We start from the raw sequence: 14,006 nt of genomic DNA, 5'->3' as shown, positions 1-14,006 counted from the left end.
TCTTACTATAAAAGGGTGTTTCCAAGGCAGCGTGTAAACAACAGTCAATGAAAAAGTATTGGTTGAAAATCCACACAATTTACGAACAACTATAACATTTATCACCCCCGATCGACCTTTTATAATTTTGTGCAGTAGATTGCGTCTGCTGATAACTCACGTATATAACAAACATTCATGTTACCAAATACCGTCGAAAGGTAACATTTTGACTACTGCCTGTGGGTTTTTTTATCGCCAGCTGGTACATTTTTAAAAGATTTCTCCATAACTTTCGAAATTCTGCCCTCTAGGTTAGAATAGGACAAACTCCTGCTCTATGATTTTTCAAATCGTTGGCTTATACTTTTAAATAACTTCAATTATTTGAACAATTGAATTTAACACTATTTCTGGTATCATCATCGCAAACGATATACAATTCACGGATTTCAATAAGTCCATCTGTGCTGCTTGTAATTATTTCTGTTTACTAATTAGTGTAAATAAACTCAAAATTGCTCCGATTATGGAAAATTGTGTAACATCGTTGAAGGCAGATGAACTTCTCTATCCTGGAACCTGTGTAATGTTGTGATAAAACTAACACAATAATTAGTACCTAATTTTTACCAAAGAATCAGAGATCGTACACAAAATCGTACAGAAAATTTAGCAAGGCTCTTCCTCTATTCCAGTGAGGCATCTCAGTATATGTTGTCTGTGATTAAAGTACCTAGATTACCCCCATTGAATAAATATAACAATGAATTCTGGGCACACATTGTACCTATTTTTAGCTATTCGTTATTTCCTACAAAATTATCGTTAGTTCAATAATAGCAATAATTAGAGATTTAAATTAACTATTAATCACCCAATTTACAGCACGACATTAAGGTTACTTACATTAAAGATGTTTAACTTTGCTAATCGCTTCAGCAGAAGCTAATACATTTTTAAATACACTAAAACTAGTAGAATCATTTATTTTGGTTCGTTTATTCATTTTTGGTGTTGTTCATTCAGCCTCAGTGTTTGGAATATAAAAAAAACAAAGTGGTTGAACGTAAAGAGTGTAAAACAATGGAAAACAATTGTGACCAGATGGAAGGACGGTTATAATATCTTTTTCCACCAAGAGAAGGGTTGCGAAACTTAAAAAGGAAGTACCTACCCCACCTCAAAAAGATATTTTTCTCACACGTGCAACTTTAAAAAAACTGGGACTTAAATAAATTAAGAGTTGAATATCTATTTTCACTAGTATACCGAATATGTTTTATTAAAGATAAGAAGCATTGCGGGTTATTGAGAATATTAACTACATGGAAGGAGGAATGCTCCTTCTAAGAAATTTGTGTTCTTGAAAGGTTCCATATTAATAACTGTTATTTTCATTCATTCAAACGTATTAGTATACCAGTGGCAGTCAACGTAGCATCAGCAATCAGTTGTGGTCGTGAATGTGCCGAGTGTTCACAAAACTAAAACTCCCACAAAAACACGATATATTGTTACATAGTAAGAGTGGAACCTGTATAATTATTTCTTAGGTTGTTAACGTACTGTTTTAGCTAATGTATATTTGTTAATGTATACATGCCATCAAATTTTAATACATAACATTTTTGTGGACTTACTATGTTAAGTTCGTGTTCGATTGGTTAGTTTATTCCCTTTCCAAAAACAAAATCACAGTCTTTAATAAAATAAGGTACGATTTATTTATCATTGTTTGCCATAAATTTAAGCTCGTTATTTTTCAAAGTGTAATGCAAATTTTTTAATGTTTTCTTTGAGGTAAAACCTGTTACAATACTTTATGTATATAATATTTATTAAATTGTAAAGTTTCAAACATCACAGTTAAAATAGCCTAATTATTTTTAGATTAAATTTTAATAAATAACAATTTTTTCTTTTATTTCTTATACCATATTCAAATAGGAATAGACTGATATAATAAATGATTAAAAATATATTGAAATAAAAAGTAGTGTATTATCTCCCTACATCTTTTTCGCTGTCAGTTTTGTTTCTTATGATAAAAGTGAGTTGGTAAGAAGATTTATGTATACTCTTTTATTGAGTCAGGATTATGTACTGGGTTTTTTTAGTTCTACTTGATCTCGGAGATGGTATCAGGACATCTTAAATATAATAGTTGTTATCTGGATTTTTGTGACTCTGTCACTTATAATATATTATCTAAGGTTGTGTTGAAGTTTCAGATAAATTATAAAATAATATGTTTGTGGAATATACCTACTTTCTCTTCAAAATTACCATACGACGTAATATTACATAATAAGTGCTCCTACTAACAAAGCTAATAAACATTAGGATTCTTCCCCTTGGCATATGCCACCTGCACAATATAGATATTCCGCAAGGAATCAGAAAAGAATCTCAAACGACAGAATAGGTCGAGTAGTACATCAAATTATAGATCTTTGTTAGGAGAGTACAATGGCTCAAATCCGACCTCACAAGGTTCACTCTTAAAAAAATTACGCTTGTTGAAAGTTTTACTTACTCTTACTTACTCCTGTGGCCACTCGAAACCCAGATGATTTTTGACCTCGCCAACAATGTCTCTCCAACTTCCTCTATCTTGAGCCACTTCCAGTGTAGCGCCAATCGTTCTTAAATCCTTCTCCACCTGATCTCTCCATCGCATCCTAGGTCTGCCCAATGGCCTCACTCCCTCTGGTTCCCCTCGCCACACCTTCTTTATCATTTTATCCTCTCCCCTACGGGCAACATAGCCCATCTATCTCATTCTTTTACTCCTGATCAGTGCAATCACATCGGGATCTTGGTATATTTCTCTTAATTCTCTGTTCTTCCTGATCCGCTATATGTCTCCTTCTTGAACTGGTCCAAAAATTCTTCTTAGTATTTTGTTTTCAAAGGTTATTAACTTTTTTTGGGGATTTCTTTGTGAGTGCCTATACTTCCGACCCGTACATCAAAACTGGCAAGATCATGGTTTTGTAAATTCTTAATTTAACTTTCCTCATTAATAGTTTGCTTTTGAGAAGTTTTGCAAGGATCCAGTATGTTCTATCTGCTGCTGCTAATCTACATTGGACTTCAACTTCTTCTCTATTGTCATGTGTTATCGTCACTCCTAAATACTTAAATTCCTATGTAGCCTTGAAATCATAGTTGAGTACTTCTAGCTTTTCTCCTTCCTGTTCCATTCTTCTGCTTATTTTCATGTAGTGCGTCTTGTCTTCGTTTATTTGTAATCCTACTTTTGCAGCCTCAACTAAAAAGGCTTCTACTAGTATGTTTAAGTCCCTCTTTCTCTCAGCTAGAATGGCTACATCATCTGCAAATGCCAGGATATTGAACTTATCTCCCAATTTTACTCCTTCAGACATCCCCTTTATCTTTTTTAGTGCTTCTTCCAGAGCAAAGTTGAATAGAATTGGTGATATTCCATCACCTTGCCTCACTCCTGTATTTATATTAAACAAGTTTGTGTACTCCTTTCCCACCTGTACTTTTCCTTTGGAGCTGCTTACACAGAGTCTTGCTAGACTTATCAGTTTATTTGAAATACTAAACCTTTTCAAAATGTTCCATAGACTACTTCTAGAGATACTATCGTATGCTTTTTTAAAGTCTATAAATATTATATACAGATCCTTATTGTATTCATAGTATTTAGAAGCTAGCTCTTTCATTATAAATATCTGGTCTATTGTAGATCTTTCTTTCATGAAGCCTGCTTGATGATCTTCAATGTTTCTATCCGCATACTCTTTGAGTCTATTCAATATTAGCTTGGATAATATTTTGTAGGTTGTGTTGAGTACAGATATACCTCTATAGTTTTTACAGTCCAATTTGTCGCCTTTTTTGTGAATAGGTACAATAACTGCCTCTTTCCATTCTTTCGGGGTTAATTCCGTTCTCCATATTTTTATTATCATTTTGTGGAGGTATTCTAAAAGTGAGTCACTTCCATGTCTTATTAATTCTATTGGTATTGCATCATCTCCTGGTGCTTTTCCCTGTTTTAAGCTTTTTAGCACATCCTTTACTTCTTCTAATGTAGGTTCTGATATCTGTTTGTCATAACCTGGTGGTCTTTCTTGTTGTTCTTCTGTTTCCGCTTTCTCTTGCTCTTCTTCTGTTTCTGATATTGCTTGTTCTTCCGAATTTAAAAGATCTTTGAAATAGTTTTCCAAGACCTTGAGTACTTCTCTAGGTTCATGTATTATTCTTCCTCTTTCATCTTTAACACCCTGGGGTTTTGGTTTAAAACCTTTTTGGAAGAATCTTATTCTTCTATAGAAATCTTTTGTATTGTTGTTAGTGAGGTCTTCTTCCGCTTTCTGGAGGGTGTTATTTATATATTTTCTTTTCTCTGTTCTTAATGTACGGTTAACACATCTGTTGATCTCCTGATACTCTTCTTTGTTTTCGATTTTTGGATTTGTCAGCATCTTCTTCTTTATGTTCCTTCTTTCTTCCACTAACAATCTGCATTCTTCTTTAAACCATGGTTTCTTTGGATTTTTCTTCTGAGTAAAGATTTTCTTTGCTGCTTCTTTTATAGCCATTTTGAAATTTGACCAAACTTCTCCTACTTCTTCTACTTGTCCTTCCCAGTCATTGTATTCAGGTTCTACTTCTTTTGTTTGTAGTGCAGCAAACCTATTACTCACCTCTATTTGGTACTCTACCACTTTGTGTCTCTCAAAGATTATTTTTCCTTCCACTTTATTTTTGTCCCTCTTTTCTATCTTTATTCTTTGTCTAATATTGGTTTTGACTCGATAGTGATCTGATCCTAGTTCTGCTCCTCTCAGGCTTCTAACTTGTGTAACAGTTCTAGCGTGCCTTGCATCCACCAAGACATGGTTAATCTGATTTGTTGTCAGTCCATCTGGTGAGGTCCAAGTTTGCTTATGTATGTTTTTACGGGGAAGTCGTGTGCTGGCTATTGAAAAATTTAATGCATGTGCTAAAGCTTAATAACCGTTCACCGTTGTCATTGGATTTTTCATGTAGACTTTCCGATCCTGCCGTCTTCTTCCACACCGCTTCTCTTCCTATTTTTGCATTAGCATCTCCCATCAAAATTTTAGTATCATAATTTGGTATGTCTAGTGTTACTGCCTGTAGTTGAGCATAGAACACATCTTTATCTTCATCATCACTTTGTTCTGTTGGGGCATAAAAACTAATGACGGATATATTGTTAAATCTACTTCTTAACCTAAGGTAACACATTCTCTCACTAATTGGTTTATAGTCTATCATAGCTTCTAGCCATGTTGAAAGTTTTAAACATTTAAAATGTAGGTCATGTTCTAGATAGTTTAGTGTTCTTGTCTTGGCTCAAATTATGAAATTTTAACTGAGTAAATGAATACTGGACTTAATAAATAGTTTTAGGTAGTTAGTGTCTATTCACAACCAATTAAAGAGGGAATACAAGGAGTTCGTCAACAAAATGTAACATAAGTATAGCTCAAGATGTACATCGTTGTAATGGCGTTGTTTAGCAGAGATTAATAATAAAAGGAAAAACCTAGTATCACTCATTGTGGGCCATCCCCCTGACATGACAAAAAATGGTAGTTATTTTAAAAAAAGGTTGATTTATAGGTTCAGTAATGATGTAAAGTTTTATTGCCTTACCTGTACCCGTTCAGAAATTATCAAGCCCGCGTGGGACGTTATTACATCCTATATATATTATATATATATATATATATATATATATATATATATATATATATATATATATTTCTGTACAAAATCGTAATGTGCTAGCTATGTGATGTGTATATTATTATATTTTCAGTCATGAAAAATCCTAATAAAATCATATGCCTAATGGTCTGAGAGTGAGTGAAAGGGTTGCAGCCTCCGTCCAGCAGTTATCCGTCGTCGCAGCAGTCGGATAATTTGAAATCACAACAGGATAGGAAAGGGAGTCATCTATTTATATATAATTGTATTTATTCAACAACACTGCTTTAGTGGAAAACGATATGCATGTCATATCCTTGCTACATATAGCAGCAAGCCAACGTGTAAATGTCCATAGTGTTTTAACATAGCCTTGTTTAAATTGTGTTCGTTTATTTGATTTAATGCTTTTGTAGAAAATAATGTATTGTACAGATACTTAGTGAGAACGATGGCAACAGATTCTTTGATAATAGATTGACAGCGCAACACTTTCTTTCATTTTAAGTAAATTTTCCGGTTAATTTGGTATGCACGATTTTTATACCTTATTTAAAAACGCAGACAATGAGGTTTTGTGACAAAATGAGAAAAGTATTTCTAAGCTCGATTCTAGTTTACTTGTTTTGCTACCAAATATTGTGCATAGTTAATTGCTATCATATGTGACATAATATGAGTCGCCTTTTGTTTCTGGATGTGTAAAAAGTCAAACGTCGGGTCAATGCTTTTTCAATATATTTGCGGATTTTTGTGCATTGCTTTCAGTTTTTAGTGTTATATCAATATTATAAACTTATTACAATACGATTTTTACACATACCTCGATAAGTGTTTTTGTTAATAAATACATTTTTAATATGATAAATCTCGATTTCTTAAGCCTACTGCAAAGAAGCTGAATATTTCATGTTTTCATGTCATTTCAAGTTTTATTTTTCTGTTGTGTTAGTTGTATGTCAGATTCACGTTGAAGTGAAACACTATTATCTCGAATGGAAAGCTAAAAGATTGATATCTGTGTTTGGAACGTGTGCAAACAAAGCTCAGATCAAGTAAATTAATTTCTTGGTCTTGTTATCACGAACAACTTTTTTTATTTAGTCTTTGCTGTATCCCCTATAGTTTCCAAGATCCCTTCAGTGTGCAAAACATTTGAAACACCTGGTATATTGCTATACTTAAATACCAATTTTAATGTTTATTCAAGTAGATTCATGTTATTTAATGACGACTATCAACATTGAAATGACATAGGATAATGTGCTTTCTAAATTTATGGTATATTATAAAGTATTTCTTGGCTTATAACACATTATATATGTCTGTACACACTTTATAATGATTTAAATTTTATGCAATGAAATATAATTTTGTTTATACAGGGTGTTCTGAAAAAAGGTGCCCATAAGTCAGGGCGTGATTCCTCACATCAAAATAAGAAAAAAAGGTCTAACTAACATAGGTCCGAAAATGCTTAGTTACCAAGTTATACAGGGTGAAAGATTTCGTCTGAATTTCAGTTTCCCCTGCTGCAACGAAGCCCTACGGGTATTTGTTGGCTGTTAATTAAGATGTACAATTTAGCGTACTTTATGTAAAATGAACTGAAAAATTGAATAAAACCGTTTCCAGACCTGTAGCTACAGTAATTTTAAGATATGTGACGAAATAACGCGAGGTTTGAAGCAGATTTACTATGTTAAATGTACAATAAAACACAAAATATTTTTTCACGGTACTTGTAGAAAATTTAATTTCGAAGAGAAAGATGTAAAATAAGTCTATAATATACAAACGCAAACTTTAAAAAATAATCCTTAATTACATACAAAACGCATGAAAAATAGACAAAATCTGTTAAGCTCTCTACAAATGTAATATTGAAATTAAAACAGCTGTTTTATTAAAATATTTGATTTGAGAAACAAAATAATTTCTATTTAAAACATATGTTTTAACAATGTAACATTGTTTATAATAATTTAAATAAACATTACAAGCAGCTATTTTTCCATTGCTCATTAAGTGCGTGTGTTGATCTGTACTTTAATACAAGTTAGTGCGAGTGCCGTTGAAGTTAATTTTTGATAGCTAATAATATCTTATTCATCATGGCAGGTAATATGAATATTATGTACACTAATGGTGAAATGGCAGACATGCATTTAATGTACGGTCTTGCACATTGCAACAGTCCGTCAGGCTAGACGACTCTATCAGGAACATTTTCCTCATAGACAGTTACCGACTCATAAAATGTTTTTCTTCCATTCATAGAAGGCTAAGCGAGACGGGAACCTTTAAATCTGGAAAAGTTGGTAGATCAGGACGGCCACGTACAACGTGTACAGCTGAAATTGGAGGAGGGCGTGTTGGACGAAATAGAGAATCATCCTGGAAGAAGTACTAGAGAACTAGCCTTGGATTTCGGTGTTAGTAATTCAATTGTCTGGAAGATTTTACACGAGCAGCAGTTGCATTCTTATCACTATCAAAAGGGTCCAGGCTCTTTTGCCTCGAGATTAATTTCCTCGTGTTCAGCTATGCCAATGGCTTATCCAAAGGTGCAGAAATCCACATTTTTTAAATTACATTATCTTTACTGATGAAGCAAAATTTTCAAGAATGGCTATTCTTAACACCCACAATACTCACATGTGGGCAATTGAGAAAATCCACGTGCTATTTCAGAGAACCGTCACCAATATCAGTTTTTCTATAAACGTATGGGCTGCTATTCTGGGTGATAAAATTTTTATTAGTTTTTTACCTGATACGCTCAATGGTGAAAATTATTTACATTTCTTGACGACTAATCTGAATGAGTTACTCGAAGATGTGCCACTATACACACGCAACAACATGTGGTTCATGCAGGATGGAGCTCCAGCTCATTACACATTACAAGTAAGAGAATTTTTAAATGAAGCATATCCAAACAGATGGATTGGTCGAGGAGCCCCAGTAGCATGGCCTGCAAGGTCACCTGACCTCAATCCTCTAGACTTTTTCTTATGGGGACATTTTAAAGACGCTTGTCTACGACTCGCCTGTGGATACCATAGAAGAGTTGCGAATAAGGATTGTTAACGGGATTCAAAGGATACGTGAGACACCTGGGATCTTCGTAAGAGTTCGGCAGTCTATGAGAAGACGGCTGGATGCTTGTATTTTGAAAATGAGGGGAAACATTTTGAACATCTACTGTGACGTGGTTAGTTTTTTTAGGACAAGTGTAACTTTTTTGTTGAATGATAATTCAGATAACTTTTTTATGTATGATAATGTATGATTGTTAGTTAAAAAATATTTACTTGATAAAAAATAATAGTAACTCATTAATTTGTTTTAATAAAACAGCTGTTTTAATTTCAATATTAACATTTGTAGAGAGCTTAACAGATTTTGTCTATTTTTCATTGCGTTTTGTATGTAATTAAGGATTATTTTTTAAAGTTTGCGTTTGTCTATTATAGACTTATTTTACATCTTTCTCTTCGAAATTAAATTTTCTACAAGTACCGTGAAAAAATATTTTGTGTTTATTGTACATTTAACATAGTAAATCTGCTTCAAACCTAAATGTAACTTGTTTTTTCAGGACCAAGTTTCGCGTATTTCGTCACATATCTTAAAAATTACTGTAGCTAACAGGTCTGGAAACGGTTTATTCAATTTTTCAGTTCATTTTACATAAAGTACGCTAAATTGTACATCTTAATTAACAGCCAACAAATACCCGTAGGCTTCGTTGCAGCAGGGGAACTGAAATTCAGACGAAATCTTCACCCTGTATAACTTGGTAAACTAAGCATTTTCGGACCTATGTTAGTTAGACCTTTTTTTCTTATTTTGATGTGAGGAATCACGCCCTGACTTATGGGCACCTTTTTTCAGAACACCCTGTATAAATACTGTTTTTCAGAGTTTTAATTTTAGTTCGGAAATACATCTATTTAAGTATTACTAGTTAATTTTGCTATTTCTCAATGTAAATTTAGATAAGTTAAAATAATATGTTACATATTTTCGTTCCACCCCTAGTACCATCACGATGGCGGATTATACGCTGTATTACGGATAGCTTTATAAAATAGAAAAAAAAAACATCACTGTGACATTGAGGTGATCACACTTTATTACGCTGCATTAATGAAACTAATCGTGCTGATATGAATAAATAGTCAACAACGATGGTTTTCCACCCATTGGGAAAGTGGCTTAAACTATCTTTTCTCACAGAGGCAAAACTTGCTGATTACTTAAAATTACAATTTGCATACCTATCAAGAAATAACCAATCACATTGCTTGTATTGTTTTTAAAGACCATACTGACAGTTTTCAGTATCACTTAAACAAAAATTGTGAACAATGTTTACGTTTTAAGACTTCAATACATATTAGTACTTTGATATTATTTAAATTACATTATGTCACTATGAGAACATTATTTTATACAGTGAATACTAACAGTATAAAGAACTATTTGTGTGTTCACATTTCTGAGCTTTACCATAACTTAGATCGGTAGTGTACCTTTAAACCACAATTTAGTGTATCTTGTCACTAGAGGTAAGTATTTAATTTCACAATTTTATCTAAGATTGTGCTATAGTAACTATAAGAAAAAAAATAAAATCTTATAATTGTTATAACATTTCGGGTTCAAACATGCTTTTAAAAGCTGTGTATTTATGTTTTGTTTCAAATTAATGTCATAATCAAAAACACTATAATTAGAATAAATTAACTGAGCTAGTTGGTAAAGAACATTATAAAAAATATAGATAATACAGTCCACCTTGTTGAGCGTGTAGTGCTGCAGACTTGATATGTGAGTAAATATGTATCTTCTTCTCGTTCTATGATTTATTGTATTTACCCATTCCAACATTAGAGATAGCGATTTTACTTGTTCGACTCCAGCTATAACGCTACAGAGTGTAAGTGTTTTTCATAACATTTTATCGGTATTTATTTAATAATTTACTGCTGTATATTATTCTTTAATCTACGACTTTTTAAGTCCACTGTTCCCACGCCGGGTTGCCAAATGAGTTCAAAATCACCCGAAGTCTACTGAGCTATTAATCATAAATCTAAGATTCCGAAGAAGAAATGGTTAATTTATTTACATGAACATAATGAATTACTTATGTTTGTTGTATAACTTATCGGTGTCTTTGTTTTTCTACAACTTGCTGAATAGAAGATTTTAAATAAATATTTGTGCGAAATCCTACGAACTTAGTGTTGCCGAAAATAAATGAAAAGTAATTTAAATTTTTTAATGTATATTCCAATAATGTTTTAATAATTTGACTTGGGATGATTTACTCAAGACCCAAGTTTTCAAAGCTGATTTGAGCAGTATTCGTTTATGTATATCTACCAGAAACATTTTTAAAATTTGCCTGGTGGATATTTTAGACCTAAATTAGTTTTTAATTTACTTAGCCTTTCGTTCCACCCATTATTGTTATCTGAAATCAAGCCAATATGAGCTAGATAGCTATGAATAATCTCTTAACTACAAGCTGATTTAATCCTGTTGTAAACGTATTTTCCCTTCCAGCAAATGCCCGGGTGATGTCTCGATTGACATTTATACTGATCTTGGCCTCAGCCATCATAGCGACCTCAGCATCTCGCCGCAACAACAAACATTGCCGCAGAAATCTCAATACGATCAACTTTAGCCTCCATGATGTAAGTAAGTACACTAAGTAGATGTATGCAATGCTGTATTAAGAGATATGTTTATTTTAACTTTGTTCTTTAAGTTATTCGTTATAGATTTTAGATGCTTCATTTGAATCTGATTGTATGCCTTTATATGTATGCAACATTGTAAATCAATAAAATTACGTGTGTGTGCGTGAGTTTTACTTATATTTATATTAAAATGAACAGTTAAATTAAAGAGCTCAAAATTGATTTTATAAATTTAGTAGAAGTTTAATTTGAAACAAAACGTACTATTAAGGGAATAAAGTCACTAAAAATTATGTTTTAGAGCTATTGCCAGCAACCTCTTTTCGTGACCTTCGCCCAAAAGACTGAGGAAAACCTTATGCTGGACAACATCTGCCTAACATTTTTCCCTTTGCCAGATGATTCTGAAACCTTCCAGGTGTACATGTCCAAGATCTAGTAAGTATGCAGAAATATTATAGTACTTCATTATTTGTGCGATATTACTAAAACTTTTGGACTGTAACATATAATGCGTTTTCTAATATGAACCTCTAACATTCATAAGATTTTCAACTGAAACATCTTCAATGTTCATGATAGTATCAAAACTGTAAAATTAAAGCTATAAAGAATGTTATATTATACAAAAAGAAAATAGCTTTTATCATTCGACAGTTAGATGTAAATTTTGTGGATGCTCTAATAACAGGCCTATAACATTTAAAACTATTTTTAGAGATCATAGTAAAATAGTATTCGGTTCAGTACATAATACTACGGGTGTTGCCAATGTAAAAAGCACTAAGAAGAAAAAAATTAGTAATTTATAATAATTTTATACGCATTACTGTTGACGTTTCTTTCAACATAAAATTATAATTGGAATTTGCGGTTGGCTTGATGAAATTAATAAAGACAATTTGACTTTGTATGATCTGAAAATTTTTTCGTGACCTAAGTGCCAATTAAGTAGAGGTAAATATTTTTTAAATATAATAATAAACTAAAAAGTTTAATTAATAAAAAATAGTTAATTTAAAAATTTTTAATTTTCAAAATGAATCTTGTTTTGCAGTTGTGATGGGTCAAGTGAGATCATTTCTTTTGTAGCAACTCAAATGGAGACCGGCATATCAAAGTTTGCATGTAAGTAATAATTACTAAAAATACTAATTAAGAATTTTAATAAACCTTGTAAGCACTATTTTAAACTTAATAGTAAATTTGCTCTTTTATGTTTTGTCTTTGTTTACCATTAATATTGAAGAGCTGTAGTAATAACTTAAATTTCTCAACAATAACTTTTGCTACCCATATATTTTCTTAATGTTTCAAAGACACGTGTGATAACATTCAGTGTTTAATATGTTTTGTTTTTAGCTCCGTATTGCACATTTACGGATACAGTATTCGGCTACGCTGGCTGTGACACGTACCTCGTCTACCGATGTTTTGAGTTCGGAGGTGAGTCTAATATTATAAATATCGCAGTGAACTGTGATCCTTATATGTTACAAAAATATATAACTCTACGTTTCAATGATTAAAATGTATCCTCTTCCTCAGGTGTTAAAGCCTTTCTGTTGTAATTACATTATTAATTGAGTAAACCGTTAATTGGAAAATTATACAACCTTGTAGGTACAAATGTACCCAATATTGCATACATTGTGTATTCTACGGATTTCAAAGCTAACAAATAGCGGCTGGTTACAGACTGTGGATCGGTGGACGGCACTTTGGTGTTCGGGTTGTCCAAGCAGTGCAAGACCATCGGGCTGTCATGTCTGCGCAAAGTAGAGGAAATCGTGGAGGAGAGCAAGATTCGGAACAAAGAGTATTATGTGCTGCCTATGAAGCTACCCAACCAATGCGTCACTCAGCAGCTCTGTGTGGCACCCCCCAACCCATTCTACAATCATCTGCCAGCTCACACGGCCCGCTCTTTGCATAAATAACAGCGGACATAGAGGGGCCGGCTATTTCATGATATTATCATGATGGTCAGAATTTACGCTTCCTTTTTACTATTTTAACAACAATTTTTGTTTAGTCATTAAACGAAAGCTACTTTTGTTAAATTATTTTCCTTAGCTCTTACGACTGCACTTATTGTGATAAAAGATATAGGGAAATGTGAAACAGATGTAACAGGAAATAACAAAAATAGTAGAAACAAACAAATTTGAACAGTGAAATTGGTAAGACAGTTTAGTTTAGAAAAATGAGTAAAACTACTTAATTTTACTAACAATTTTAGGTTTTAATTTTTAACCTCAGTAATGTATTGTGGTAATGCAAGAATTCAATCTTTAAAGATTCATAGTTTTCAGCTTGAGGCAATAATTCAAATTGCAATCAATATCCATAAAAAGTATTCTAATTCCAGTACTGAAGGATTTATATCAACACCAACAGTGTAATAAAATCTCATTATATTTTCTAGTAGAGATAATATAAGGAATGCGATATTTACTGATATTACTTAAACAATTTTGTGTTCCAGTCTATTTTCACAACCATCTTCAAGCTAGGTATATAGATTAAAACTGGAAATGAAGACCAGTTGGTTGATTGTTTTAAATGTATAAAAGTGCTGACCTTAAC

The 14,006-nt window shown here is 32.5% G+C and overlaps 1 protein-coding gene across 2 annotated transcripts; it reads left to right on the top strand.

Moving 5' to 3' along the window:
- The first annotated feature begins 10,568 nt into the window (after positions 1–10,568).
- LOC124368533 lies at positions 10,569–13,473 on the top strand. Of its 2 annotated transcripts, none has more exons than XM_046825774.1 (6): positions 10,569–10,645; positions 11,278–11,411; positions 11,719–11,855; positions 12,475–12,545; positions 12,780–12,863; positions 13,116–13,473. In XM_046825774.1, exons 2-6 carry the CDS (start codon positions 11,292–11,294, stop codon positions 13,355–13,357), a joined length of 654 nt encoding a protein of 217 aa, XP_046681730.1. In that variant the 5' UTR covers positions 10,569–10,645; positions 11,278–11,291; the 3' UTR covers positions 13,358–13,473. The 2 variants fall into 2 exon arrangements, with proteins under 2 accessions (XP_046681730.1, XP_046681729.1); XM_046825773.1 differs by lacking the exon at positions 10,569–10,645 and adding an exon at positions 10,658–10,975.
- The last annotated feature ends 533 nt before the right edge of the window (positions 13,474–14,006 follow it).

The sequence above is a fragment of the Homalodisca vitripennis genome, chromosome X (genome assembly GCF_021130785.1).
Source record: "Homalodisca vitripennis isolate AUS2020 chromosome X, UT_GWSS_2.1, whole genome shotgun sequence".
Classification (NCBI taxonomy): Eukaryota; Metazoa; Arthropoda; class Insecta; order Hemiptera; family Cicadellidae; genus Homalodisca; species Homalodisca vitripennis.
Note: the sequence above shows the minus strand (reverse complement) of the source record. Positions and strands in the feature narration are given on the sequence as shown.